We start from the raw sequence: 26,788 nt of genomic DNA, 5'->3' as shown, positions 1-26,788 counted from the left end.
TTTCGCAAATGATTCGAAAATATTTTGAGCCATATTAGAGCAATCGTGCAGTGTCAAATATACTATAATTGATTAAAAAAACTTAGGTTTTAGAGCAAGGCTTACATTCCGTTTTTGGAACTTGACTTTCTGTATCATTCAACTGAGCATTTTTTACCAAGATTTTTCAATCATATTTTTATAAGAATATTTCACCTCATTTACATTTAACAAAGAAAATAATGATCACTATCCAACTAAAAACCAAAAGCTCAACAGAAGAGGAATTCAGAAGTTTTTTGGTAGTAATTGCAAGCTTTATGAGAGAGGACAGATTAATTCACTCTACTTATGCTATCACAAATATTTTGCTGATTGAGAGTTTTACTGTTGATGAAAATCATCATGAAAAAACTGCGATTGTTCATGTATGTAGTAATTATATATCTATTCTAAACGGATACTGGTTCGTTACTGCGGCATTGAAGTCTCTCGAGTGCAAAAGTAGATGTCTTTAAATTTACTAGCTTGTGGTATCGACCAAATCATACAAACTTACCGTTGCAGTGCACTGCCCGTTCGTAATCAAGCAGAGGTTGAGTTTATAGGCTGGTGAACTCATGGCGGATAATATACTGTTGAGCTCCTGTGACACAGTAGACGCCATCGTCGATGCGCTAGTGCTTTCGGAAGACACGCAGTACGAAAAGCGTTGCATCGAGACACTGACTTCTTGCAGCATGGCAGCGTACTTTAACATACATGTCGAGGCAAATTTACTTTCGCTTTTCAAGGCGGCCGAAGTGATGGTGATAGCTGCCTTGATAATTGTCGGTGTGATGATCGCTTCCTGTGCAGTTAGAGTGGTTTGAATAGTATTTAATGCAGTTGCAGTCGCCTCTGATATTGTAGAAAGTGCAATCGTTCGAGATGCCGCTATAAACTTGAAGAAGAAGTTTAGATCGTCTATATCTCTGTCATTGTAGGATTTGCCTTAGCCAGAATGGAGTTGTACGATGCCTTAATGCCGGAAAGAGTAATGGCCGAGTTATTGACGATCGATGTTATTGTAGCGTTCACGGTGTTATTAAATGATTTCCATGGTTGTACCAAAGCGGCTACTCCTGCGTTGGTTGTTGTATTTGTTTTAGAAATAATGGATACTATGTTTCTTACATCAGCAGTGACAGAAGTGATTATAGAACCTGTGGATGTTATTCCACTGACTAGAGTTTTTATTGGTTTGGTGATTGCTGCCGCAACAGCCGAGGTAATAATTTTAGTTATATTCGACGATGTGTACGCAGGTTTTGCAACCGTAACTTGCATCATCAAGGTTTCTAGGTGAGTAAAAGCAGAAGTTCTGCCCCAAAGTGCTTCTGTTATGGAATACAAGGCATCGGATAGCGATGTGAATGTGGTAGCCTTAACAATAGTTTTCAATGCAGTTGCATCTGATGTTGCGGTATGGATAGCGTTTTCCGCATGCCCCAAGGCTCTCAGCACACTGTTAATCTCAAAACATGGAACACAACAAGTTGCAGATATCGCAGTTTCAATTGTATTAAACAGCTTATTTAGAGATTTTGTCAAATCGGTTCCTATCAACTGCATAGCAGTTACTGGCCCAGTTGTATCTGCAGCTGGATCTATCTTCATGTTAGCGATCGCTTTCTGCAGCGATTTGACACCAGATCCAATGGCTGAATTCACTTGGTATAAAGTTGAAATCGAATATTTCACACCTAAACTACCATTGACTATGCCAATGGTCGCGAGAAACTTCTTCATAGCACCGCTTCTATCGTGCTCCACTGATTCTACTGAATTGGCAGCGAAAGTCACTCTGTGCCAAAACGAGTGCGAACTTTCTTTTATATTTAAATAGAGTGCGAACTTTCTTTTATATTTAAATTTCTTTGTGAATGACAACTTTTTTGCATAAGAGAAACATTATTTAAACATATTTTATGAGCAGTTGACAAGAGTTTATTTACATATTTTTTACATCAATCATACTATTGGTATGATTCCCCATAAGAAGAGCCAGAAAAGAACATAATGATTATAGATTATGGGTTAGCATCGAATATTTCTTACGAATTGCAGCAAAGTCCTACAAACTTGCTCTAAAGAAATTATAGTTCAGAGTACAGGAACGCGTTAAATGCTTTGTTACCATAGAAAAGCTTCTAGAATCACACGTGTGATTATTTCAAGAAATCAACAAAAATCTTGATGAAATCTGTGAGGATCAGGTGCTAAAAGATTTCATTGAAATTCCTATAACTGCTGTTGAAATGTCTGGGAATTGACATTTCAGATGCTGTTGAAAGTTGTTAATATAATTCTATTTCAAATGCATTTTTTATTAAAAATTGAGGTTTTTCGCAAGAATTAAGGATTTTGGCTGTTTAAAGTCTACTCGGGAACGTAACTCTTGTTGAAGGCCTAGGCTGTATGGAAAAATCTGAAACACTTGCAGAACTTTATAGAACTTGCTGTCAAAACAAGAATTGGGATAACATAGATACTTTGTTTGCACTGACCTTTAAAATAGAAAGCAATATTTATATTATACAAAAGCTTAGTGTATCAAGCAAATGATAACCGGACTTAAATAAGTATTGCTATTTCTTCTGAAATCTATTTAAAATTGTTAGTAAAAAGCTATTAAGAATAGAAGGTTTAATAATTTAAACCAGTTAGGACGAACTACACAAAGTATGAACATTATGCTCAGATGTCTTTTACTCTTAGTATCTTTTGAGGAATTAATAGCTTTTGGAACAAAAAAAAAATAGAGCGGAGAAAGAGAGAGAAAAGGAGAGAGATAGAAATAAAGGATAGAGAGAGGAATAATCCAAAAAGTAAAATATTTCATGTCTAAAAACTCTTTGGTAAATATTCAAAAATTCAAGCAAACAATGGAAAATCGCTCAGTACGATTTTCAAAAGGCTTTGGAGATTCCATTTGCACTTTTAAACACTTAATTCGAATAATGCATTCTGTGAGAGAGGTGGGATTTTTTTTTGTTTTTTTTTTGTTCGATTTTGATATACTACACATACATATTAGCAACATATTTATAGACAAACTGAGTCGATTGGAACACAACATTTGGCCTTCAACAAATACATTTTGTGTTTAAAGTTAAATATCTTATGTAAGACAACTCTCTTTGAACAGCATCTCAAAATCTAAGTCAATAATCAAAAATCCACTCGGTAGCATTCTGGGGGAGCACAGTAGCTTTCATTTGTATATAAAATCATTAAAAATGGATATTGCGTTCTATAAGAAAGGTGCGTTAGTATTTTGCGTCACGTACATACAAACAACACACATACATACAAACGGACATTGCTCAGTTCGTCGAGCAGAGTCGAATGGTTCATACCACTCAGCCCTCTGGTCTTCGGATCTACAGACCCAGTTCGATTTTGGCACGTTTCGTTTTTAACCAAAAACGAACGGTTTTTTTTATTCATATTCTTTTGTTTTCTCGATTTTACTTTAGCCAATTTAAGTTCAATAACCGCCAAGAGAAAGGTATTATGGTCCCTAATGTTGCCAAGGAGGATGGCCGGAATCGGTCCTCTGGTTCCGGATACATGGTCGGAACATGTTCCGATAATATAATGGCTATGACCAAAACAATGATTACCATGCCTATCATATTTACCATGCCTCTAAATATTTTGGTGGTCATAATAAGTGTCTAGGTCGCCATTGGCCACTTGCGGACCTATTCCGGTTGTGTTCCGGATACTTCCGGATTAATGTACCAAAACCTATAACGACTTAGAATCCAAAAACTAGTGGTAGCCATCCCTAGAGTCTAAGTCATCATAGCACACAAAAAAGTAAAAAAAAACTATGGTGAAAATAAACCGTTCGTTTTTGGCATGGTTCGATTTTGGCAACATGAAAAATTTTGACGTGTTGCCAAAATCGAACGGGGCCTGTATTTTACGTTTTTCGACCGATTTTATAACCTTTGTTTAGTATAACAAAGGTAAAAAGAAGTACTATGAGACCAAGCTAAGACATGTCAATGATGGTTGTTGGGCTGCTTTCTGTGGCTCAAAAAAAGAATTTTAATAAATTATCTTTTTCGGGAGGAGGACACAACCTTATCCGCTTTGTACGTTAATAGGTGGCATCGATAGCAAACACATACACAAGAGTTTTGTTCCTTCAATTTTCAGACAGGCTCACTGAGAACAAATGGTTCTGTAGCCTGTCAACCGTAGTCCGTATCTCCTGCCTCAAACAATAATAAGGAAAGCACTGGACAGATATCAAATTTGCCGCTTCGATTGCATACAAAATAAACCCTGTATTAATATTGATTGATTTTATTTGTATCGATTTACTGTATCGAATAAAAAATACAGTCATACCTCGATATAAAGCAACTTTATTTTTATTTTCATTACGTTATATCGAGGCAAAAAATTTTTTTTTTAAATTTATGCAAGAATATTAATGGTTACTCAAAGATGCGCGAAAACCTATTTTCCATAACCTATCAGTATTTTTAAACCTCTCTTATGCCTATTTAGAAATATCTTCAGAAGCAAAAAAAATATTTTTTTTTTAATTGATACAAGAGGTTACTCAAAGATGCGTGAAAATCTATTTCCCATTACCTATTAGTATTTTTAAATCTTCCTTATGCCCATTTTGGACAATTTTCTTATCGGTTTCATTGGTTTAAAAACTTACTACAAATATTTTTTGAAGCAATTTATAGCCCAAAAACAGTTACTGTATCATTTATTTTCAATTTCAATACATTTTAAAAAGTTACGTTATATCGAGTTACGTTATATCGAGGTTGCCTTATATCCAGGTTGCCTTATATCCAGGTTGCCTTATATCGAGGTATGACTGTAATATATAAGTATAGTGCATACTGTCTTGTACTTGGTGCGACGATACTTTTGCAAATACAAACACTAATACATATATTTTTAACTCGAGCCTCTATTCATAGCGGAAGAGTTTGTGTAAACAACAATAATTGTACCTACTACTTCTGAAATGAAATGAAACTGCTTGCCAAACAATTTTGATAAAAGGCCATAACAATAGTTAAAAACTTGACTCACGAGATTGTTATTCCTATATATGTTCACACACACTGACAGTTAGGTAATTGCTTGAAAATACGTCTGAGAAATGGCCGCAAAAGTGCACTCCTTTCGTTTCATAACTTTTAGTTTCTGGCTCATTTTTCACTCAACTAACAATCTACACCCATCACTCAGTAAATCATTCTAACCTTTCCAATTTTTTAATCCACAAAACTTAGATTTTGAAAGAAAGAAGAACTTTGAGTATGAAGTCTGTGTGGTCAATTTAAAATTTTTTGTGGTGACATTTTAAAGATCGAGTGTTTTTTGGAGGACATTTGAGGATTTTTTTGAGAGATTTGGACCACTGCGATCATTGTTTTTATATCTTGTGGTAATATTTGAGAGTTTCTTCAAGTTTTTCCTCCAAAAACAGAAACCTTTTATCAATCGAATGTTAGAGTGCCTCATCAACCCGAATAAGGTATTTCTGAAGAAAGCTCGGCAAGTTATTACACAATATAAAAAAAAAAACAATAAAATTTTTACAATGGATGTATGAAAAAGGCATGATAAATGCACTCATTCAGTAGAAAAAAAATCAGCATATCTGAACGTTCCAACTTCACATTGATCGCAATTACAATATTCAGAAACACATAACCTTTCCAATGGTGGGTGAATTTTTGCTGGGACTTGCTGGGAACCCGAACAAAAATCCCTTTTTCAGAAAATTTTGTTAAGCAACAGATACTGGAAAACACGTGTATAACTAGGCCTTGTTTCGATGCAATTTTTCCCCTGCAAAACATGCAAACTGCTTAAAAGGTTCGGGGTGATCGGAATAATGTGCCTCGATATGAAACTTTAATTGATATTGTCAAAGTTTGCTGAATCGGTTAAAGAATCTGAAAACAAATGCTGACAGAAAAAAAGATAGAGAACAAATTTATATACTTATGTTTGTATTTCACCTTACAGATTTCAAGTATTTCGTCTCAATACACAGGCGACCCCTAAAGCTGCTCAAAACATGTTCCCTACCCTAGTTGATATTTGAACAAACGAGAGATTCACACCGCTATCGGCACGGTATTAATTTTTTTTGTCAAAGCATGCTGTTTGAGGGATACAATAGAATGAAAAAGGTGGAAATATTGTACTCTGAATGCTCTTATTATTCGCCTTCACACAGCTCTGCCACTTTTTCCGAACTCTAGTGTGTGGAGTCAATTTCTGGCCTCTGAGTCGATTTGGAGTCGATTTTTAGCGTTTGTGCATCACCCTGATCAATTTTGAATTGATTGTTTTAAAAGGAAAAATTGGCAATTTCATCATAGAATCATTTTTCGCGCATGCCAAATTTGACTACATTCGCTTGGTTAGTTCTCGGGTTATACATATACTTGCGTTTTATTTGTATGGCAGCCAGGGGAAAAATGTACCAAGCGATGACAGTTTTTTGATGACATTCGAGAGCGTTCCTCTATGACAGTGGTGGTATTGGCAAAATAGATAGCCGACAAGAAATGTTTTTCGAATATAACATTGCCGTTTTGTTCCCCATACACGAATGTTTCTACTTTGCCATTCATCTTATACTTATGTATGGTTGTATATAACATTCTGTGTGCGATAACCACACCCCTTAGTACACAGCCACTCTATTACCGAGTTTGCTTTTCTGTGCACAAAGGTTTTCGGTAAAGTGCCGAGCAGAGTAGGCAGTGTGATTTTGCACTCGTATCCAGGTGAGTTTTAAATCTTGCTTGCACATTTATTTTCGGTTTGCACGTAAACCCTACTAACAGTGCATTACACTTGAGTTAGATTTGAGTTTGAATCCTGCATAATAACAATTGCATAAAAATCGAATTGCGATGAAATTCACGCCGCGTCTGCTGCAACAGTTTGTTGCATCGTCCTTTGAAAGCATAAATTCGATCTAAAAACAAAACTCATCTCGTCACATCATCGCCTGCATCGTTGGATACATCGTGCACTGCATGCATTGCACGCATTTGAACTCAATCGATCAGAGTGTGCGATGCAAAAAAACTCAAACTATCGAGAGGAAGCGGATTCGAGTTGGATTTAAGTCTGGAAAAGTGTTACTCAGTTCAACTTTGCACGAGTTCATGCCATCACTGGTGCCGAGCAGTCTCTTGTTCCTTACACTTTTTCGTCTTAGGGGCCGTTCAATAATTACGTAAGCATATGTTTCCACTTTTCCAACCTCCCCTCCCTCCCTTGTAATACATCGTAAGATTTTTTGATAAGAACCTAGTAAGATCTTACTGCCAGCGGTGAGGACAGTGAATGAACATTTTTTTATTGTAATCATAAAAAACATGGCATTATCACTGTAAGCTTGCACACGGGTTTTGTCATTACCATGTTTTAACAACGTTTTTTTTTTTGTTGAATCTACCACCGACTGTAATTGTATCATTGAAAACACTGTCAGTGATGTCAGTGAATGTATGGGAAAAATCCCTAAAAGATTGCTGTTAAGATATATAATAACCCTGCTTTTTAATGATAAAAGTGACAAACACAATGTTTTGTATTGTTCTGGACAATGACATGAAATGTAAAATTGTTGTTTTTTAAATGAAAAATATAGTTAAATTATGGTTAAACTATGTACAATTACAGCAGCTTTTAAGGTTTTTTCGATGTTATTTTTTTCGGGGATGCTTCTGGGGGAAATGTTTTCGGATTTATTTTCGGAGAGACTTTCTGTCTAGGGGCCATCCACATACCACGTGGACAGATTTTTAACGATTTTGTGGAAGGCCCCCTACTGTTTTGTTTAACATTTTGTTACACCATTCATTTGTTGCATTTATTTGTTACTGAAAGCCATTTTTCCAGTCCTAGTTGTGCTCGGCTTATCCCTCTTTTATTTTTACACTTTCAATCAACTGCGCATAGCAATCAGTTTGAATGAATGTTTTCTCAATCTCAACGAAAAAAAAGACTCATATTCAACATTCAGTGAATTTATTGACACAGCGTAGCGTTTATCAGCGAATGTATTTTTCAACCAACTATGATCGATTGAGTATCATTCTAAGCTTAAGCCAAACTACCTGTAAACGGGGATCTAAAATAAACATTTTTCTGTCAACCTAGATAACCCTGCTTAGTGAGCAATTTGGATGGGTCCACTTTTTAACTACCCGTGGTAAGGCAGGTGGTAAAGCTAGTTTGAATATTTGTTACTATATCCTGGATGTCGCCGGCAACACTCGTGAAGCAGGTAGTGACTCGAGTTGTCAGCGAAGTTTCATAAGCACTGACAATTGCCGAGACTGCGCTGAACATGCTTGCCGCATTGGTCGCCATATCTGAGAAACCGGTGAATATCTGCAAGGGTAAGTAAAATGTGTTATACCGGGATTCTGAATAGTTTCGAATTATTGCAATAAAATGCGAGGTACTAGTGTTGAAATGTACTCAATCAATCAGAATTTGTGAAGCATTTGTTTGGATCGCTGGAATTTACGGAAACGATGTTTTTTTTTGGTTTTCAAATACGTTTTTTCTCGAAACTTTTGATCTTGAGTGGTGCCAGTTTTGAATTCAACTTACCATTTGTAGTTTAGTTTAAGAATTAGTTTTCAAAATTGTTCAACTATATATACTGCCTATAATCGCATATCAGTCCATTTTCGTTGAGTTGAGAAAACAGCGCTTAGAGATATTTATTAGGCTGTCCCAAAAAAATCGATGGTGGAAAAGTCAACCCTAAATTAAAAGCTTATGTTATTCATAGTGTTTTAGTAGATCATTTCGACTTTCTGAAACAATGTTTTCAGGTTGCCCAAACGTGATTTATGAAAAAATGATTTTTTAGGCTACAAAACCACTCTTTTGTACTTTTTGCGATTCTGTTCGAATCTCACATTTCTTCATATATTTTTTACTTCTGTAGGGTTATTTTTGGATATTTTACATAAGTTACTACAGCATCGCATTCAGTTATTTGACTCACAGGGTCCACTAAATATAAAAAAGTGTTTTTTCTTTCATTCTTTTTAGATTAAACCCTCCAAAACACATAAAAAAATTAAGTCAGGAACTGAAATTCCAACTGCAAAGCGGGATTCATGACAAGAATTTAAATTACCAAGATCCTTGATATTCTATCGGGGGGCTAAGATATCGGCATTTTGACATGTGATGGAAAACTAATCATTTTTTACGGAAATGTCAATAAAGCTCAATATTTATATAGCATATTGTTTAATTTTGCCTTTTTGTGCGAATAATTGAATAGTGATTCAAATGTTGATTAAAGCCCTGATGTTGTGTTCCGTGAAGTTTTAAGATATACAAAATTGCAATTAATGTACAATGTGATCAATCCATCAATGAGAGCGATAGAAAATTTACCTTTTAATCAAGTTGAGATAGAAGTTTTAGGTTTTCTTAAAACAAAAAAAACCAAAAAAATTTCAAAGACGAAACGAGCGAAATAAAGTTTTCTATGAGGATACACTAAAATCACATTCTTCGTTCTAACTTTTTGCTTAGATTTTTCGAATTTGTAAACCTTCTGCTAAGTTTTCAACCATCCAAAAATGCATTTGTTTCCTGAACATTGTAGCATATTTGTAAAAACGCTTAGTTTTCTATCACGTATAAAAATGCCAATAACTCATAACCAATAATCAATAATAAAAACGATTTTCTCCATTAATTCCGCTTTGCAGTAAATATTTCAGTTTCTGACTGATTTTTTTTTGTATGTGTTTTGGAGGGTTTTTCCTAGAAATTATGGGATTTTTTTCGCGATATTCAATGGGCTCTGTGAGTCAACTAACTGAATGCGATGCTAAACTAAACCATGAGAAATACTTAAAAATAGCCCTACAAATAAGAAAAAAATATATAGAGAAATGTGGAAATCGAACAGAATTGCAAAAAGTGCAAAAGAGTGATTTTGTAGCTTAAAAAAGTCATTTTTTCATGAATCACGTTTGGGCAATCTGAAAACATTTTTTTTGGAAAGTCGAAATGTTCTGCAAAAATACTATGAATCACATTATCATTCAATTTAGGGTTGAGCACCTTGACTTTTTCAACATCGATTTTTTTGGGACGCCCTAGCATTTATCCTATTGCAGCTATTCCATCTGTTGAGTATGGGTTATTCAAATTGTTTCGATATAATATATAAAAATAGAATAAAGTTGTGAAAGTTCTCTATTAATTTTCAAATTAAAAAAAAATATATAAGGTAGAGACTGATATACGATTATTTAGGCCATTGAGTAGCAGTAGTTCTTTCCGGTCGCAACCGTTTTATGTAGAAGTAGTTGCATTTTTCTGTAATCTTCATCTGTCTAAATATCTTTCTATCATATGTTGTTAGTCATTTCGAGTTACTCCCGTTTATTTTAATTATGGATTTAATCAAAAAGTTTTACTTCAGTGAAAATGAAAATTTCTTTTAAAAAAGAGGGTGAGGTATTGATTTAAAAAAGTTGACTTTCCGGATTTATCAGAATCAGTACATAGAACATTTGTGACACGAAATAGTGATTTACGCTATGACTCGATTGGAAGTTTTTCTGACGATGGATGCAATTTCAGTGTTTACTTAAAATTTACTTTTGCGTGGAATTTAAAACGTTAACGTGAAACGTAAAAATCAACAATGAATCTGGGAAAGTATTCAGTGGGCCCAATACGCGATTATTTTTAAGACGGGACAATTTGACAGCATATTTTTTTCTAACTTGTTGGTGTAAAAAGAACTGTTTTGTGTCTTTAATCAATTAAGGTGGGACTGATATGCGATTATGGGCAGCAAATGTCAAGCAAAAATTAAATTTCCAGAGTTCTTCAGCATTTCAAAAAAATAAATAAACAAATAAACAAAAAAAAAGAACCACATAACCCTTATCAATAATCACGCAAAGGAACCCAATTAAATTAATTGAAAAAAAAGAAAAGTAAAAAAATTGAAATAGTATAAATATAACCCGGAAGTATGTGAATAAACCGAACATATAGTGATTTTTTTAGTTGTTTTTGAAATAGTAGAAAAAAAATTCCAACATTGTTTTCAAAATATCTGGTTTTTGGTTTTCAACAATGCGATTTACACTATTGATAATTTTAAGTTTCACCGAGGAAGATCAGTTGTTGAAAACTTTAGTAATGATACAACTTATCTATAGCCAACAATTAACCCAGTTGAGCCATGATCATTCGAGTGGTGAGTCTACAATTTTTCTAAACTGAGCGCTGGTACATAACTACGGCTTTGAAGTCACTCGTATGCAGAAACCATTGCGGTTAGATCGTACATTCTTCAAATTTACTACCTTTAGATATCAAGCAAACCACATAAACTTACCGCTGAGCTGCATTGCCCGTTCGTGACTGTGCAGAGGTTCAGTTTGACGGCTGATGCACTCATAGCGGCAGTCATACCGCTGAGCTCCTGTGACGCGGTAGACACCATCGTCGAGGCGATACTGGTTTCCGGTGTGACGCAGGCTGAAAAGCGTTGCATCGAAACGGTAGATCCCTGCAGCATGGCAGAGTACTTAGACAAACACGTTGAGGCAAAGTTACTTGTGCTTGTCCTGGCGGCTGTAGTCATGGTGGTAACCTCACCTGTTATTGCCGTTGTGACGGCCGTTTCCTGTGTGGTTAGAGCAGTTTGAATAGCTGTTAAAGCATTTGAAGTCGCCGTTGATAGTGCCATAAATGTATTCATGTAAAGAGCCGTGAAGCCAGATAAAAAGGTATTCAGAGGGCCCATATTTCCACCATTGTAGTTAGCTGACTTAGTCAGAATGGAATTGTACGATGCCCTAATGCTGGCAATAGAATTGGACGCGCTAGTGCTAACCGATGATGTTGCTGCGTTCACAGCTTTCGTAAATGCTGCGTAAGGTTGTACCAATGCGGCTGTTCCTGCGTTGATTGCTGTATTTGTTTTGGCAATAATAGATACTGTGTTTCTTACATCGGCACTGATGGAAGTGATTATAGCACTTGTTGATGCTATTCCACTGACTAGAGTTTGCACTGGTGCGGTGATTGTTGCCACAACTGACGCGGAAACAATTTGTGATATGGTCGACGATGTATACGGAGGACTTGCACTCGTAACTTGCCCCATCAAGGTTTGTAGGTTAGTAAAGGCAGTAGTCATGTCTGTGACTCCTTGTGTCATAGTAGACAAGGCACTGGTTAGTGTCGTGTAGGTGGTAGTCTTGACCACATTTTGCAAAGCAGTTGCATCTGTTGTTGCAGAAGTGATAGCTGTTCCTGCATTCGTTAAAGCTGTTAGCACAGTGCCAATCACAGTACTTGGATCACAACAAGTTGCAGATAACGCAGTTTGAATTGCGGTAAACAGGGTGTTAAGGGGGACATTCAAATCGGTTCCTATTGCCTGCATGGCAGTTACTGCTCCACTTGAATCCGCAGCTGGATCTATCTTTATGTTCGCGATCGCTGTCGTCAACGGTTTGGCACCAGTTCCGAGGGCTGAGTTCACTTGGGATAAAGTTGGAATCGTATATGATACGCCTAAACTACAATTAACTATGCCAACGGTCGCGAGGACACATACTAGCAGAAGAAACTTTTTCATGGCACTGCCGCTATCGTTATCCACAGATTCTACTGAATTGGTAGCGGAAGTCAAACTAAGCAACAGCGAGCGTGAACTTTCTTTTATAGAGAAAGCATCTCTGTCGAAACTCCCAGATAGAATGACAGCTATTTACATAAGGTCGAGCTCGATTATGTGCTTCCCTTCTTGAGCCGTAGTAACGAGTTCATTTACATATATTTTTGAGATCCATTTCGATTTCTGCACAGTAAAAAAATACATCTGTTTAAAAGCACATAAATGGAGCATTGGAGACCATGTTATATTCCGTGTGGCATTCAATTCGCATGCAATGTATTCATTTATATTGTTAATTTGCATGCATTTTTCTATTCAGAGCTTTAAGTTTATATCACTTAACGTATAAATTTACATGGTTTGAAACGATTCTGTATTGTGCATTATTAACGATGTAAAATTGTATATGTTTTCCACTAATGTTTCTAGCGTTATGTGCTTTCTTTTGTATTAGTTGTAAATTTCATTTTTTGGTACTGTGTGGACCTATTTTATTTACAACATATGGGTCATCTATCAATCTCAGCGCTTGAACCATCGAAGAATTTACGCTATCCACCGTTCGACGAAAATCTTTAAGCTATGATAACAACCTATATAGTAAGCCTACATCTCTCTACACAGTCATCACAGAAAACAACTTTTTTCTATGTATGTCTTTCATCTTTCCCTTGATGTAAACATTCCAAACATGTACAGCTAGGACCAGAACGAGCTGTTGAAAAAAAAAAACGAAGAAAGCGGTTATGACTTTTCAACCAGTACCGTTTGGTTGTTTTGAAAAAGGTTAAATTGCTGTTTATATTTTTACATAAATCTGCAAATCGGCGACGTGAAAAGAATGTACAAATTGTATGCGTGGTGTGATTGATGAAAGTTTTACACAAAGATGAATACTGCTTATATACCTACCTATATACAACGTTGACGTTTAGAAAATTGAAAGTTCATTTATTTCTCTACCAATGTACACTTTTCTGCAGCACTAATAATTTTTGGGTGATATTAAAAATAAACGAAAAATTGGATTTCGACAAGCTGAGCAATGACACATTTGTGTCTTCACGATAAACTCGCTCCGAATGCGACAGACCGGTATTTCCAGAGTCCACCTAAACCAGTTTTGGAATCGTAATATAAGCCAATTTAGTTCATTATTGCACTCTATATGGAAAAGTTTCAAACTGTCAAAAATATCACACGGAATGAAACAAATAGATGATATAAAGAAACATAAGGAAAATATTTGAAACAAATGTCGAAATGTGTGAGTTAATAATCGGATATTGGAATGCTTCTAGGTGCTATTCTTTCAGGTGGAAGTTTTTGCATTTTTTGTGAAGAGCTTTTCGTTTTCCCTTTTCATGAACATAGATAACGTTTTTTAACATTCACAAACTGGTTAGAAATTTGTGAACGTTAAAGTTAGTTAGAATGTTTGTTTTTGCTCTATCTCTCCAAAATTCCGTATTTTTTCTCAACAGTTCTCAACAGTGAATTTATTGAAGAAAGAATGGAAACATAGAATTATGCGGCGAATCTATCCTCTAACCTGGTAAACCAGAGCTCTGGTTTAGCGAGTGTTATTGAGCTTGGCAGTTTTTTTGCCAGCCGTGATGAACCAGGTCAATAAACAATGTCGCCGCATTTCTTCTCCGAGATCCGGGAATCGTCTATTTAACTTCCAGTGGTAAGGCAGTTGGTAAAGCTAGTTTGAACTTTCGCTACTACATCCTGGATGTCACCGGAGACTGCCGCAAGGCAGGTATCGACTCGAAGTGTCATCGTTGCGTCAAATACACTGGCAATTGACGAAACTACGTTGAACATATCTGAGGCGCTGCTTGCTAAATCCGTGAAGGCGGCAAAAATCTGCAAGTGTAAATGAAATCTGTAATGCCGAAATTATTAATAGTTTTAAAATGTTGAAATAAAACGCGAGTTGCTAGTTTGATTATGAAATAAGTTAAACAGTATTTGTTGAGAATTTACATTAATTATCTGATGACACGTTTGGCCATTTATAGACAACTAATCAAAGTTGGCAGGAACGATGTAAACCAACTGGCATTTGATGTCGTTTTTCTTTTACAATAAAGGCCAGAAGAATACCGCACAGTGCAAGGTTTCATAAACAAAAGTTAAAATTTAACTTTCCTTTTAAGCCACATCAATATGTAAATGTGTTTTAGACATATTTTAGACATATTGTGATGATAATATTGACCTCGTAAATTCACAAGCCTTCATATCGGAATGGAAAGTATTCATGAACAACTATCATTTAATGTTTTTGAACAAAGAAATGGGTGTTCAGACGCATTTGCGATTACGTACCTATGTAACTGAGAAGGTAGAAAATTCAGAACAAACGATTACCATGTGTTTTTACATCGTTAATGTTTGTTAGTAGTTTCCAGTGGTATTGCTGTTAAAAATTTTATAACTATATGTAGATTTACTGATAACTATATGTAACTATATATAGATTCACTCAGTGCAGAATGCCGCGTGTGAAAAGCGTGAAATTCGATCGAAACCAAATAGTTCAATAACAAAAATCGGTTTTGAAAGTTGCTTTTTCAATTCGCTTAACTGTGTTTTTTACCTTTCCTGTTTCCTTGGTGACAGTTCAACTACGTGCGGTGTGCGTGAGCGCGAGAGTTTTGACAGTCTAATAAGCTTTTCGTATGAACGAAAAATGTGTGTAATCAGATTAACATAAACTTATCGTTTCGGTTTTAGAGAAAATACTGTAGTGCCGGAAGGAAAAAATTGTTCTCAGGGAAAATAACATTTGAGGAGCGAAAGCTAGGTATACATTTTCCCATGGATTATTGATTTGTTTTGTTCTAATGTCTGGCGTAAATACTACGACGGCGTAAACCAATATGACTGCGTTCCAATTAGAGTAATCTTGTCTGAAAAGCTGCGTGCTATAATTATTATGTGTTTTTTTTTTGTAGCGAGATTCTTCTGGCTTAAAAATTCAGGTAGGTGCGATTATAGTGTTAGCGTTAGTGGGGACATCATAGCGAATCAAAAATTTTCAACATTCTGCCATATATTGAATCGGTATTAGGAAAAAAGAAACAAACTAGGCAGGTGCGAACAATAAATCGTGAAATTAGATAATGATTGCAAAAAGACTAGATCCATTACGGACGTTCGACTAAGGAGCTAACTTAACGCGTAACATTTTCCAATTCCGTCAACTATTACGGTTGTCCGCGATCTGGCTCCAGGCAAGATAATCAATTTGAATTCTTCAGGCTTTGAATGTATGGAACTTCGCCAATTTGTCTATTTAATAGGCAATTCTTGCGTCGATATGTAAGAGAGAATAGCCGTGAAACGCCGTGTGCCTGTAAGTCTGTGTCAATTGGAGGGAATAGAGCAATCGGGCGTTATGCTTCGGCGTAAACGCGTGTTCGGCTCGGGTAAATTTTGTTCATCTAAGGGTAAGCATTGCAAATCGGAGTTCCTTCGGTCGATGAATAGCGTGATTATTCTAATGACTACGCAATGCATGCTTCTCAAAGAATCGCGTCTGCTGAAGTGCATTTGTTTCCGCCGTGCTTCGTCAGAGTTGCCAATAAAATTTTCGATTTAACTGGAAAACGGCTGAAAAAAAAAAGACTGGAGAAAACTGGATTCCAAATAAATTTGAAAGAAAGCAAAAAAATGATTTTGAGAGCGCTTTTCTGTTATGGGAATTAAATCCAGTTTCAGTTTTGAATACAGCAACTGAAGAAATAACTCTTCACAAAAAAATACTCATTTTAATCAGAACTGTTTTGTTTCGGGCTTACATTTTGTTAAAATTATGGACTGTAAAATTGCCTCTAACAGCAAAAATTAAAATTTCGCAATCAATCTATCTCAAAATTTAGAAAATAAAGCTTTTCCAGTTACCTTTATCTTTAACAAAAGTATTAACGCAATACATCAGTGAAGTTTAAATTTCAATTATTTCTGACTTCGCTATCTTTTGGTATCTAATACTTCTAACAATTTTTTAACTGCTATGCAACAGAAAATAAATAGAAGATTTTTTTATGATCTGGTAAAATCTTTTTGTTTGGTTTAATCCTAACTATGTCATGCAGTCTTTTATTTGACCGTGTTTCGTGCGAGAAGATAGAATATTGAAAATGCTGTTAAGAATTGTCATAATAATTTATCAATCTACAAAATTTACGTTTCAAAAATATTTTCGAAAACCAATCGGAGCTTGAGTGAATAAAAAACTAGATAAAACTGGTAAATATCTGAAAAAAACTGGAAGATTTTGGGAATAAACTGTTTGACTGGATCACTTGAAAAAAACTGGAGGAATCCAGTTTAAACTGGAACATTGGCAACCCTGGTCATCGTTCGTCTTCGTAATGAGCTAACTTTCCTACCATTGCAGTCGTGGAGATGCAGAGGTAAACTCGGTCTCCGACAACAAAGACTGTTACACCTCCTTCCTCACCTTAACGATCGCGAGGACGTGGCCGGCGTTGTTATGGATTTATACAAAGCAAAGCTACTAAATTCTTGTACATTGAAGATGGTAAACTAATCCCAAGTAGTCACGTGGTTCTTTGTGCAACTTCATTAGCTCAGATCCGTCACGGAGGAGCAATTACGGAATGTATTTGACGACTCAAGCATGTAACACAATAAATATCACACCTCAACTGGGCACTTGCTAGGACTTTAAGTAGAGAGAAATTTGGTGCGATGTTTTGCAAATCTATTCAGTAATTTCAAGAATTTCGATAGAAAAACCGTCAAAATTTTCTAGTCTGCGATAGCATGAGCATTGACGACCGTACATATCGTAGTTGCACCTCCGTGATTGACCTGGGCTAGTGAAGTTGCGTCGAAATTTTCTAGTCTGCGATAAATTGATTTTCTCAACTGATGTATGTATGAATATTTTGCTGATTTTTCGCCAAGTATGACTTATGACTTATTTTCTTTAAGTTTATCAAACAGAATACAGGTTCGTGGCTATGGCATTGAAGTCACCCAAATTTTTAAAATTAACTTACTTCGGGTATCAAACAAACCACAAAAACTTACCGTCGAGCTACATTGCCCGTTCGTGATCGAGCAAAGGTTCAGTTTTAAGGCTGGTGCACTCATGGCGGCAGATATAGCGTTGAACTCCTGTGACACCGTGGCCGTCAAAGTTGAACTGCTTTCGGAAGACACGCAGGATGCAAAGCGTTGCATCGAAACGCTAGATCCCTGTAGCTGTGCAGAGTACTTAGACAAACACGTCGAGGCAAATTTACTTGTACTTGTTAAGAAGGTCGAAGTGATGGTAGCAGCCGCCGTAACAACTGCCGGGGTGATGATCGCTTCCTGTGCTAGTAAAGTGGTTTGTATAGTATTTAAAGCGTTCGATGCCGCTGTTGAAATTGCAGAAAGTATATTCGTACTAAGAGTTGTAAAACCAGATAAAAAAGTGGTCAGAGGGTCCATAACTCCGTTATTGTAGTTAGCTGACTTAGCTAGAATAGAGTTGTACGAAGCCCTGATGCTGGCAATAGAATTAGCCGCGCTATTGGTAATCGATGTTGTTGCAGCGTTTACATTATTAGTAAAGGATATATATGGTTGCGTCAATGCAGATACTCCTGCGTTGATTGCTGTATTTGTTTTGGTAGTAATAGATACTGTGTTTCTTACATCAGCACTGATGGAAGTGATTATAGCACTTGTTGATGCTATTCCACTGACTAGAGTATTTATTGGTGCAGCAACTGTAGCCGCAACTGTCGAGGTAATAATTTTTGTTACGGTCGATGTTGTATACGGAGGACTTGCAGCGGCAACTTGTACCATCAGGGTTTGCAGGTTAGTAAAAGCAGTACTCATATCCTGAATTGCATCTGACATAGTCTGCAAGGCACTAGATAGAGTTGTGAAGCTGGTAGTCTTGACCACATTTTGCAAAGCACTAGCATCTGTTGTTGCGGTGTTGATAGCTGTTCCTGCATTCGTTATGGCTGTTAGCACAGTGTTAATCACAGTACTTGGATCACAACAAGTAGCAGATACCGCAGTTTGAATCGCGGTAAACAGTGTGGTAAGTGGGGTTGTCAAATCGGTTCCTATCAACTGCATAGCAGTTACCGCTCCAGTTGCATCCGCAGTTGGATCTATCTTTATGTTCGCGATCGCTGTCGACAACGATTTGATACCATTTCCAATGGCCGAACTCACTTGGGATATAGTCGGTATCGAATATGAGACACCTAAACTACAATTAACTATACTGACGGTCGCAAGGACAGATACTAGAAGAAGACACTTATTCATAGCACCGCTCCTATCGTTTTCTACAGATTAAATTGAATTGGTTGCAAAAGTCGAACTGTTTTCAAATGAGTGTGAACTTTCTTTTATATTTAAACAGAATACCATCTCTGCCAAAATTCCCACATAGAATGACATCTTTTTCCCAAATTAGAGATTAATTATATACCGTAAAACGGTGCGAATAGAAACAATAGGGTGAATATCTATTACAATTTTTGTTCACACATCATTTTGTTTAAACATGGTTGTCACGAACCTGTTTTGTTTTTTCGTAATTGTAATTGAAAAACTTAGTTTACAAGATGCTGTTTTTATTCGGCCCATAGCGGGGTGAATAGAAACATACCATTTTTAGTCAAGTTAGTTGAATGATTCAAAATTATTGTAAGCAGGAATTATAGAAGATGTTAAGACACATGATTTAATTGATTTTTATCGTTTCTAACTTCACACGTTTTTTAATGCATCAATATATAAGTTGGAAAGTGTTTCTATTCACTCCGTTTTGAGGTAGTTACTGATTTGAGCCGGAACCAGGAGTTTTTATTTACATTTTCTGCGATCCATTTCGACTTCGAGACCTAGTTTGTTTCAAATATATACTTTCTACTGACTAGCGAAAATTTCATTTCTGCCATTGAACTAACTGTTTACATTTGACACATTTCGCGCCAATTCGACTGAGAAGCTGGCAGCGCCCTCTTGGAATTCGATAAAAGTTTGTGGATGCGTAGATCTTACTAAAACAAGCAACTAAGCGTGCTTTGCTTTGGATTTAAAAAAAAATATCTGGTAAAAAGTTATCCAGATAATGAAGAAGAAACGGAGAAAATTCGCCAATAGATGGACAGATTGTATGAACCTTCATTTTAGAATATTGAAAAAAAAAATGAATTCGAGATCCAATACTGAAAAAAATATTTAAAAAAAGGTAATTTTGAAATATAAACCATTTTAGGTTTTTTTCGAAATAACTTTTTAGACAACTTAGTTGTTTGAAACTATTCTGAACAAATCTAGGTGGCCACTTTTAAACAAAAACAGTTTTTCCAAAACAAAAACTTTCATTCACATTTTTTATACATTGAAATTGTTGTACATAAAAAAGTTTTTGCTTAAAAAACTGTCTCTTCTTGAAAGTGCCTCTATTTCTCTAAATAGTGCTCTCTATTTCAGATATATAGCTTTATAACAAAAAAATCTTAATCTGGCAAAGAGCTAAAGTTTTTTGTCTTGAATTATGTTTTGTTGCGGTTTAGTAAGGCCTACGCACTCACAAAATTTCATTCAATTCTGAGAGGGTGATACCAGTATTTCAGTAGAGTTCACGCGAAATGCGTCTACAGTGGAATCATCTATAGATCTCAGCGCTTGAATCAACGGAGAATTAACGTTTTAACGTTAATGAGTTTTGATGATAACCTATTTAGTAAGCCCACACCTTTTCACAATCATCACAGAATACAACATTTTTTTCTTTTGTTTTTGTTTTCTTTATTGTTAACATTCCGAACGTGTAAAGCTAAGTCCAGAAAGAGCTGCAGACAAAAACAAAAAAAGCAGTTATGGATTTCGAATAGACCTGTGTATCGATCGTATCATTGGTGGTGGCGACGACATAGAAAACATTTATTTCTTGGCGGTGGCGTGTAGGGCGTCCAATCAATAACAAATTCTGAAAAATTGCTAAATCAGTGCTTTAATTATGCACACAGGTTTGGATTATTTTCAATTCAATTGTCATTTATAAAAAATGTCTGCGATCAGGGTTAACGGGGTTAACAGAGCGTCAACAACAAAAATAAAAGAAGTAGAGTAAGAAACAATTATTTTTGACATTGGACTAACGCCGTTCTGGAAGTAGGGTGCCCTAATTTGAAAATCATATAATTCAACCAGGGAGAAAGTAGTCAAGGTTCGACAGGGACCTCAAAATATCAGTCATTTCTTATCAGATGATTGAGGTTTCGGCATCAACCGATCAGATTTTTTTTTACATTTGAGTTTTTGTAACAAAACCAACCAATTGATTGAGATACACTATTGGAAAATTGGTGAATAACATGGATTGTCTAAATTATACCGAGCAACCAATCACTTCCTTTCGGAGCAGAGGACTGATCTTAAGACCTATTTTACTGCAGCGGAACACTCATTGCAGTTCTGTGCTGACGAGAAAATACCAAAGGGTGATTTTTTTGCTATTTGGTTTTTCGTGTATTCAGATTTGACAATTCACGCGGGAATTCTGACAGCTGTCAAAGTCTAATGTACTCAGTTTGGTTTGCCATTTCACCATAAACAGACTTACGCCTGAACAACGCTTACAAATAATCGAATTTTATTACCAAAATTCGTCCTCTGTGAAAAATGTTATTCGCGCATTACGACCATTTTTTACGAAGCTCATTTCTGGTTAAATGGGTATGTTAATAAGCAAAATTGCCGCATTTGGATCGAAGAGCAACCAGAGGCAATACAAGAAACGCCAATGCACCCAGAAAAATGCACGGTTTGGTGCGGTTTACACGCTGGAGGTATCATTGGTCCGTACTTCTTCGAAGATGATCAAAATCGCAACGTTACGGTCAATGGCACTCGCTATCGCGCGATGATTTCTAATTTTTTTTCTGCCGGAAATGGAAGAGCTGGGTCTTGTTGACATGTGGTTTCAGCAAGACGGAGCAACGTGCCACACATCGCGCGAATCAATACGTTTGGTGAGCAATTCATCTCACGAAATGAACCGGTGAATTGGCCGCCTAGATCATGCGATTTAACACTGCTAGTTAATTTTTTGTGGGGCTACGTTAAGTCTCTCGTCTATGCGGATAAGCCAACAACATGGTCAACATTTGGTCAACATTTGAATGAAATTATATTTAAAAAGTTAATGGCATAAACCCATTTATCGGATCAAATAAAGATTTCATACAGTTTTGTAATTTTTATGCGTTTTTTTTAAAGAAAAACCAAATTCTTAAAAAATCACCCTTTACAACGCTTCCGATGGACGATGAACACCGCTCCCCCAATGTTACCGACAGATACCGTTAGAATTTTTACAGATCAAAACAGGTACTTGCAACTCAATTTTTTTTAATTTGAAACCAATCACAAGCTCGCTTTCAGTTTGCGTTGGTTGGGTTCCACCCTTTTTTATGTTAGCTCATTCTACCAGATTCGTTGTTGTACCAACAATGAATCTTATGTCGTGTTGGCATATACAATGCTACCAGCGGCGATCAGCAGTGATTTTCAGTACGAAATTTTTGTTTAAAATTACGTCAGCCTTCGAAAAAGTTCAGGTCTTTCTCTACTGTCGTTTTGAAGGAGTTATCACTGCTGGAGACTATACTCTGCATCAGGGTTGCCAATGTTTCAGTTTAAACTGAATTCCTCCAGTTTTTTTTTTCGAGTGATCCAGTCAAACAGTTTATTCCCAAAATCTTCCAGTTTTCTCAGATATTTGCCAGTTTTATCCAGTTTTTTATTCACTCAAGCTCCGATTGGTTTTCGAAAATATTTTTGAAACGTAAATTTTGTAGATTGATAAATTGTTATGACAATTCTTAACAGCATTTTCAGTATTCTATCTTCTCGCACGAAACACGGTCAAATAAAAGACTGCATTCATTCTGTGCCGAACACGCATCAGTATCGGACGTGTGATCGGTGATCGCTCCGATAGAATATAAAACAAAAGACGTGTGAACAAGTGTTGGCATTGTTTGCCTGGTCGAGTGAAAAAAATCCGGGTTCAAGGTCGCGCCTTTGTGCAACTGTTTCGCATCGTGACTACCAGCTGGTGCGTAAGCCCATTTGGCTGCTGGCTGAATTGTGCTACAGCAGTGGACGAGACACAAAAGAGGAAAAAGAAGAAGCCATCAGTTGACAGTGAGTTGTATCGCTGTGTGGAGTGATCTCACACCTGGCTCGCTGCTGGTGGCTGTTTGGTGCTGCTGTATTGGTGCTGCTGGCTGTAACGGCTGCAACTTCGAACGATCGGACAACCAACCTTATTGGAAGGGAGAAGTAAAAAGGTACGTGCTCTTGTCGGCGCTAGTGCGCTAGACTTAGCGGGATGGATGTAGATCCCTCGCCTCCCGCGCCACCATCCCCGAACCCCCCTGACCCTGACCCTTCTGTTACCCCCTCCCCTGTTCATTCTTCAGTCCCCCCTCGCCCCAAGCTTTACCCAGACGGAGCCCAGGGCAGCTATACTGTCTATTTTCGGCCAAAGGCGGGACCGAAATCGAAACAGTTGAACCTCTTGCAGATTTCTGAAGACCTGACGAAGGAGTACAAGGGCGTGACCGAAATTTCCAAGGTCCGGCCTAACAAGCTCCGTGTCGTGGTCAGTAACCTGAAAGAGGCCAACGATATAGCTTGCTCTGAGCTCTTCACACGCGAGTATCGCGTTTACATACCCGCACGAGACGTGGTGATCGACGGTGGGTGTCATAACCGATTCGAGTCTGTCCGTCGAGTGTATACTGCAAAGTGCCAAAGGGTGCTTTAAAAACAAAACCTATCACGATGTAAAGGTGCTCGACTGCAAGCAATTGCGGTCAGCATCGATCATCGGTGGCAAAACAGTATACACCCCGTCAGACTCGTTTCGAGTAACGTTCGCCGGGTCAGCGCCACCAAGCCACGTCTCGATCCACCGGGTTCGTCTCCCTGTGCGATTATATGTGCCTCGCGTCATGAACTGCCTGAATTGTAAGCAGTTAGGCCACACCGCCGCCTACTGCTGCAATAAGGCACGTTGTGGCAAGTGTGGGGAGAATCATGCGGATGATTCCTGCAGTAAAAATGCTGGAAAATGCATTCACTGTGGGGAGAGTCAGCATGAGCTCTCGACATGTGCGGTATACATGCAGCGCAGGGATAAAATAAAGAGGTCTCTCAAAGAGCGTTCGAAGCGTTCTTACGCTGAGATGCTGAAGAAGACCGTTACCACTTCTCCTATTACATCAAACCCGTATGATCTGTTGTCCTCTGATGAAACCGATTCTGACGATTCACCAGCGGGAACATCTTACGTCAATCCTGGGGAGTCTAGAAAGAGGAAAAATATTTCCTCTCCTAAACTTCCCAGAAAAGGTCCTAAGATTTCTCAAAGTGAAATGAAAGTTACAAGCAAACCAAACAGTGCTGCGGAAAAACCGAAGCAAACTCCTCCTGGGCTTGCAAATTTAAAGTCCCAGAAGGAGTTCCCAGCACTGCCAGGAACATCTAAAACCCCAGTTGTTCCTTTTGCACATCCAGTTGATGAAACAAACTCTGGATTAGTGAAATTTTCTGATCCAATTAAAATTTTTCTTACAGCATTTCTCCCAACAGTTAGATCATTTTTGAAGCAGTTGACTGCCCAATGGCCCCTCCTTGCAGCGATTGTATCCTTCGATGCCTAATTCAACTGCGTATATGAAGGATTCTATCTCTGTCTAACAGTGGAATTGTAGAAGTATTTTACCAAAAATTGATTCGTTTAAAGTTTTGAGAAATAAAAACAAATGCGATGCATTTTCCCTTTGTGAAACTTGGCTTACTTCAAATATTGATCTCAACTTCCATGATTTTAATATTATTCGCCTTGATCGAGACACCCCATATGTAGGAGTACTTTTAGGGATTAAAAAGTGCTATTCTTTCTATCGTATTAACCTTCCCTCGATTCCAGGCATCGAAGTTGTCGCATGTCAAATGACAATACAAGGTAAAGAGCTTTGTATTGCCTCAATATATATTCCTCCCAGAGCACAGCTTGGGCAACGGCTGCTCTTTGATTTAATAGAACTTCTTCCCTCGCCACGTTTGATTTTGGGAGACTTCAACTCTCATGGCGTGGCTTGGGGTTCCCCTTACAATGATAACCGCTCCTCTTTAATCTATAACCTTTGCGATGACTTCGACATGACTATTTTAAACAACGGCGAAATGACACGTATCCCGAAACCTCCAGCGCGCCCAAGCGCTTTGGATCTATCCTTATGTTCGACGTCGCTACGGTTGGATTGCACATGGAAGGTAATCCTCGATCCTCACGGTAGCGACCATTTGCCTATTCTTATTTCAATTAATAACGGGTCAACTCGCATGCGACCAATTGACATTCCGTATGACCTCACACGGAATGTTGATTGGAAGTTATACGAGCAAATGATTTCAAAAGCGGTCGATTCGATTCAACATCATCCACCACTTGAAGAATACAACCTCCTCGCGGGCTTGATTCTCGACGCCGCGTTGCAAGCCCAAACGAAGAAATATCCCGGCGTAACGATTAAAGAACGGCCTCCCACTCCGTGGTGGGACCAAGAGTGCTCCGATGTCTACACGCAAAGATCCGACGCGTTTTTGGCCTACCAGAAGAGAGGTATACCTGGCGACTATTTACGGTATTCGGAGCTTGATACTAAGCTTAAAAGCTTGGCTAAAGCAAAGAAACGCGGATATTGGCGTCGGTTCGTGAACGAGACGTCGAGGGAGACATTGATGAGCACTCTTTGGAACACAGCCCGAAGAATGCGAAATCACGTAACGGTCAACGAAAGCGAGGAGTCTTCAAGTAGGTGGATATTTGATTTTGCCAGGAAAGTATGTCCGGACTCTGTTCCTGAGCAAAATATTGTTCGTGATGCGTCTCCGGACCACGACGCGATAGAATCACCTTTTACGATGGCAGAATTTTCAGTTGCCCTCCTGTCCTGTAACAATACCGCGCCTGGGTTAGATAGAATCAAATTCAACTTGTTGAAGAATCTACCCGGCAATGCCAAGAGGCGCTTGTTGAACTTGTTCAATAAGTTCCTGGAGCAAAACATTGTACCGCAGGGAAACCAGCTTCTGATCACAACTCTTATAGGCCGATTGCAATGCTATCCTGTATCCGGAAATTGATGGAAAAAATGATACTCCGTCGTTTGGACCATTGGGTCGAATCAAATGGCCTACTATCGGATACTCAATTTGGCTTCCGCCGTGCCAAAGGGACGAATGATTGTCTTGCGCTGCTTTCAACAGATATTCAGCTGGCGTATGCTCGCAAAGAACAAATGGCGTCTGCGTTCTTGGACATTAAGGGGGCTTTTGATTCCGTTTCTATTGACATTCTTTCGGGCAAACTTCACCGACAAGGATTTTCTCCAATTTTAAACAATTTTTTGCACAATTTGTTGTCCGAAAAGCACATGCATTTTACGCACGGCGATTTGGCAACTTTTCGCATTAGCTACATGGGTCTTCCCCAGGGCTCATGTTTAAGCCCCCTTCTTTACAACTTTTATGTAAATGACATCGACGAATGTCTGGCAAATTCATGCACGATAAGACAACTTGCAGACGACAGTGTAATCTCTGTTACAGGAGCCAAAGCTGCCGATTTGCAAGGACCATTGCAAGATACCTTGGACAATTTGTCTGCTTGGGCTTTACAGCTAGGTATAGAATTCTCTCCGGAGAAGACTGAGATAGTAGTTTTTTCTAGGAAGCATGAACCTGCTCAGCTTCAAACACAATTAATGGGTAAAACGATTTCTCAGGTTTTGGTACACAAATATCTTGGTATCTGGTTCGACTCTAAAGGCACCTGGGGTTGTCACGTGAGGTATCTGATGAAAAAATGTCAACAAAGAGTGAATTTTCTTCGTACAATAACCGGACAATGGTGGGGAGCCCATCCAGGAGACCTTATAAGGCTTTACCAAACAACGATATTGTCTGTTATTGAATACGGGT

General features: G+C 37.7%; 3 protein-coding genes across 5 annotated transcripts in view; 1 reads left to right on the top strand and 2 right to left on the bottom strand.

Annotated features, from left to right (window-relative positions):
* LOC129732425 (uncharacterized) overlaps positions 1 to 26,788 on the top strand; it is a 269,530-nt gene that overhangs the window by 136,469 nt on the left and 106,273 nt on the right. The gene's annotated exons all lie outside the window — the stretch shown is intronic.
* On the bottom strand, positions 8,051 to 12,760 carry LOC129732431 (mucin-5B-like). Its single transcript, XM_055693320.1, has 2 exons — positions 11,435 to 12,760; positions 8,051 to 8,433 (listed from the first exon to the last, which is right to left on the bottom strand). Exons 1-2 carry the CDS (start codon positions 12,683 to 12,685, stop codon positions 8,239 to 8,241), a joined length of 1,446 nt encoding a protein of 481 aa, XP_055549295.1. The 5' UTR covers positions 12,686 to 12,760; the 3' UTR covers positions 8,051 to 8,238.
* LOC129728235 (uncharacterized) lies at positions 17,678 to 19,042 on the bottom strand. The gene is made up of 2 exons (XM_055686653.1): positions 17,798 to 19,042; positions 17,678 to 17,725 (listed from the first exon to the last, which is right to left on the bottom strand). Exons 1-2 carry the CDS (start codon positions 19,040 to 19,042, stop codon positions 17,678 to 17,680), a joined length of 1,293 nt encoding a protein of 430 aa, XP_055542628.1.

The sequence above is a fragment of the Wyeomyia smithii genome, chromosome 3 (assembly GCF_029784165.1).
Source record: "Wyeomyia smithii strain HCP4-BCI-WySm-NY-G18 chromosome 3, ASM2978416v1, whole genome shotgun sequence".
Lineage (NCBI taxonomy): Eukaryota > Metazoa > Arthropoda > Insecta > Diptera > Culicidae > Wyeomyia > Wyeomyia smithii.
The sequence above is the reverse complement of the archived record's forward strand: the minus strand, read 5'-3'. Positions and strand labels throughout refer to the sequence as shown.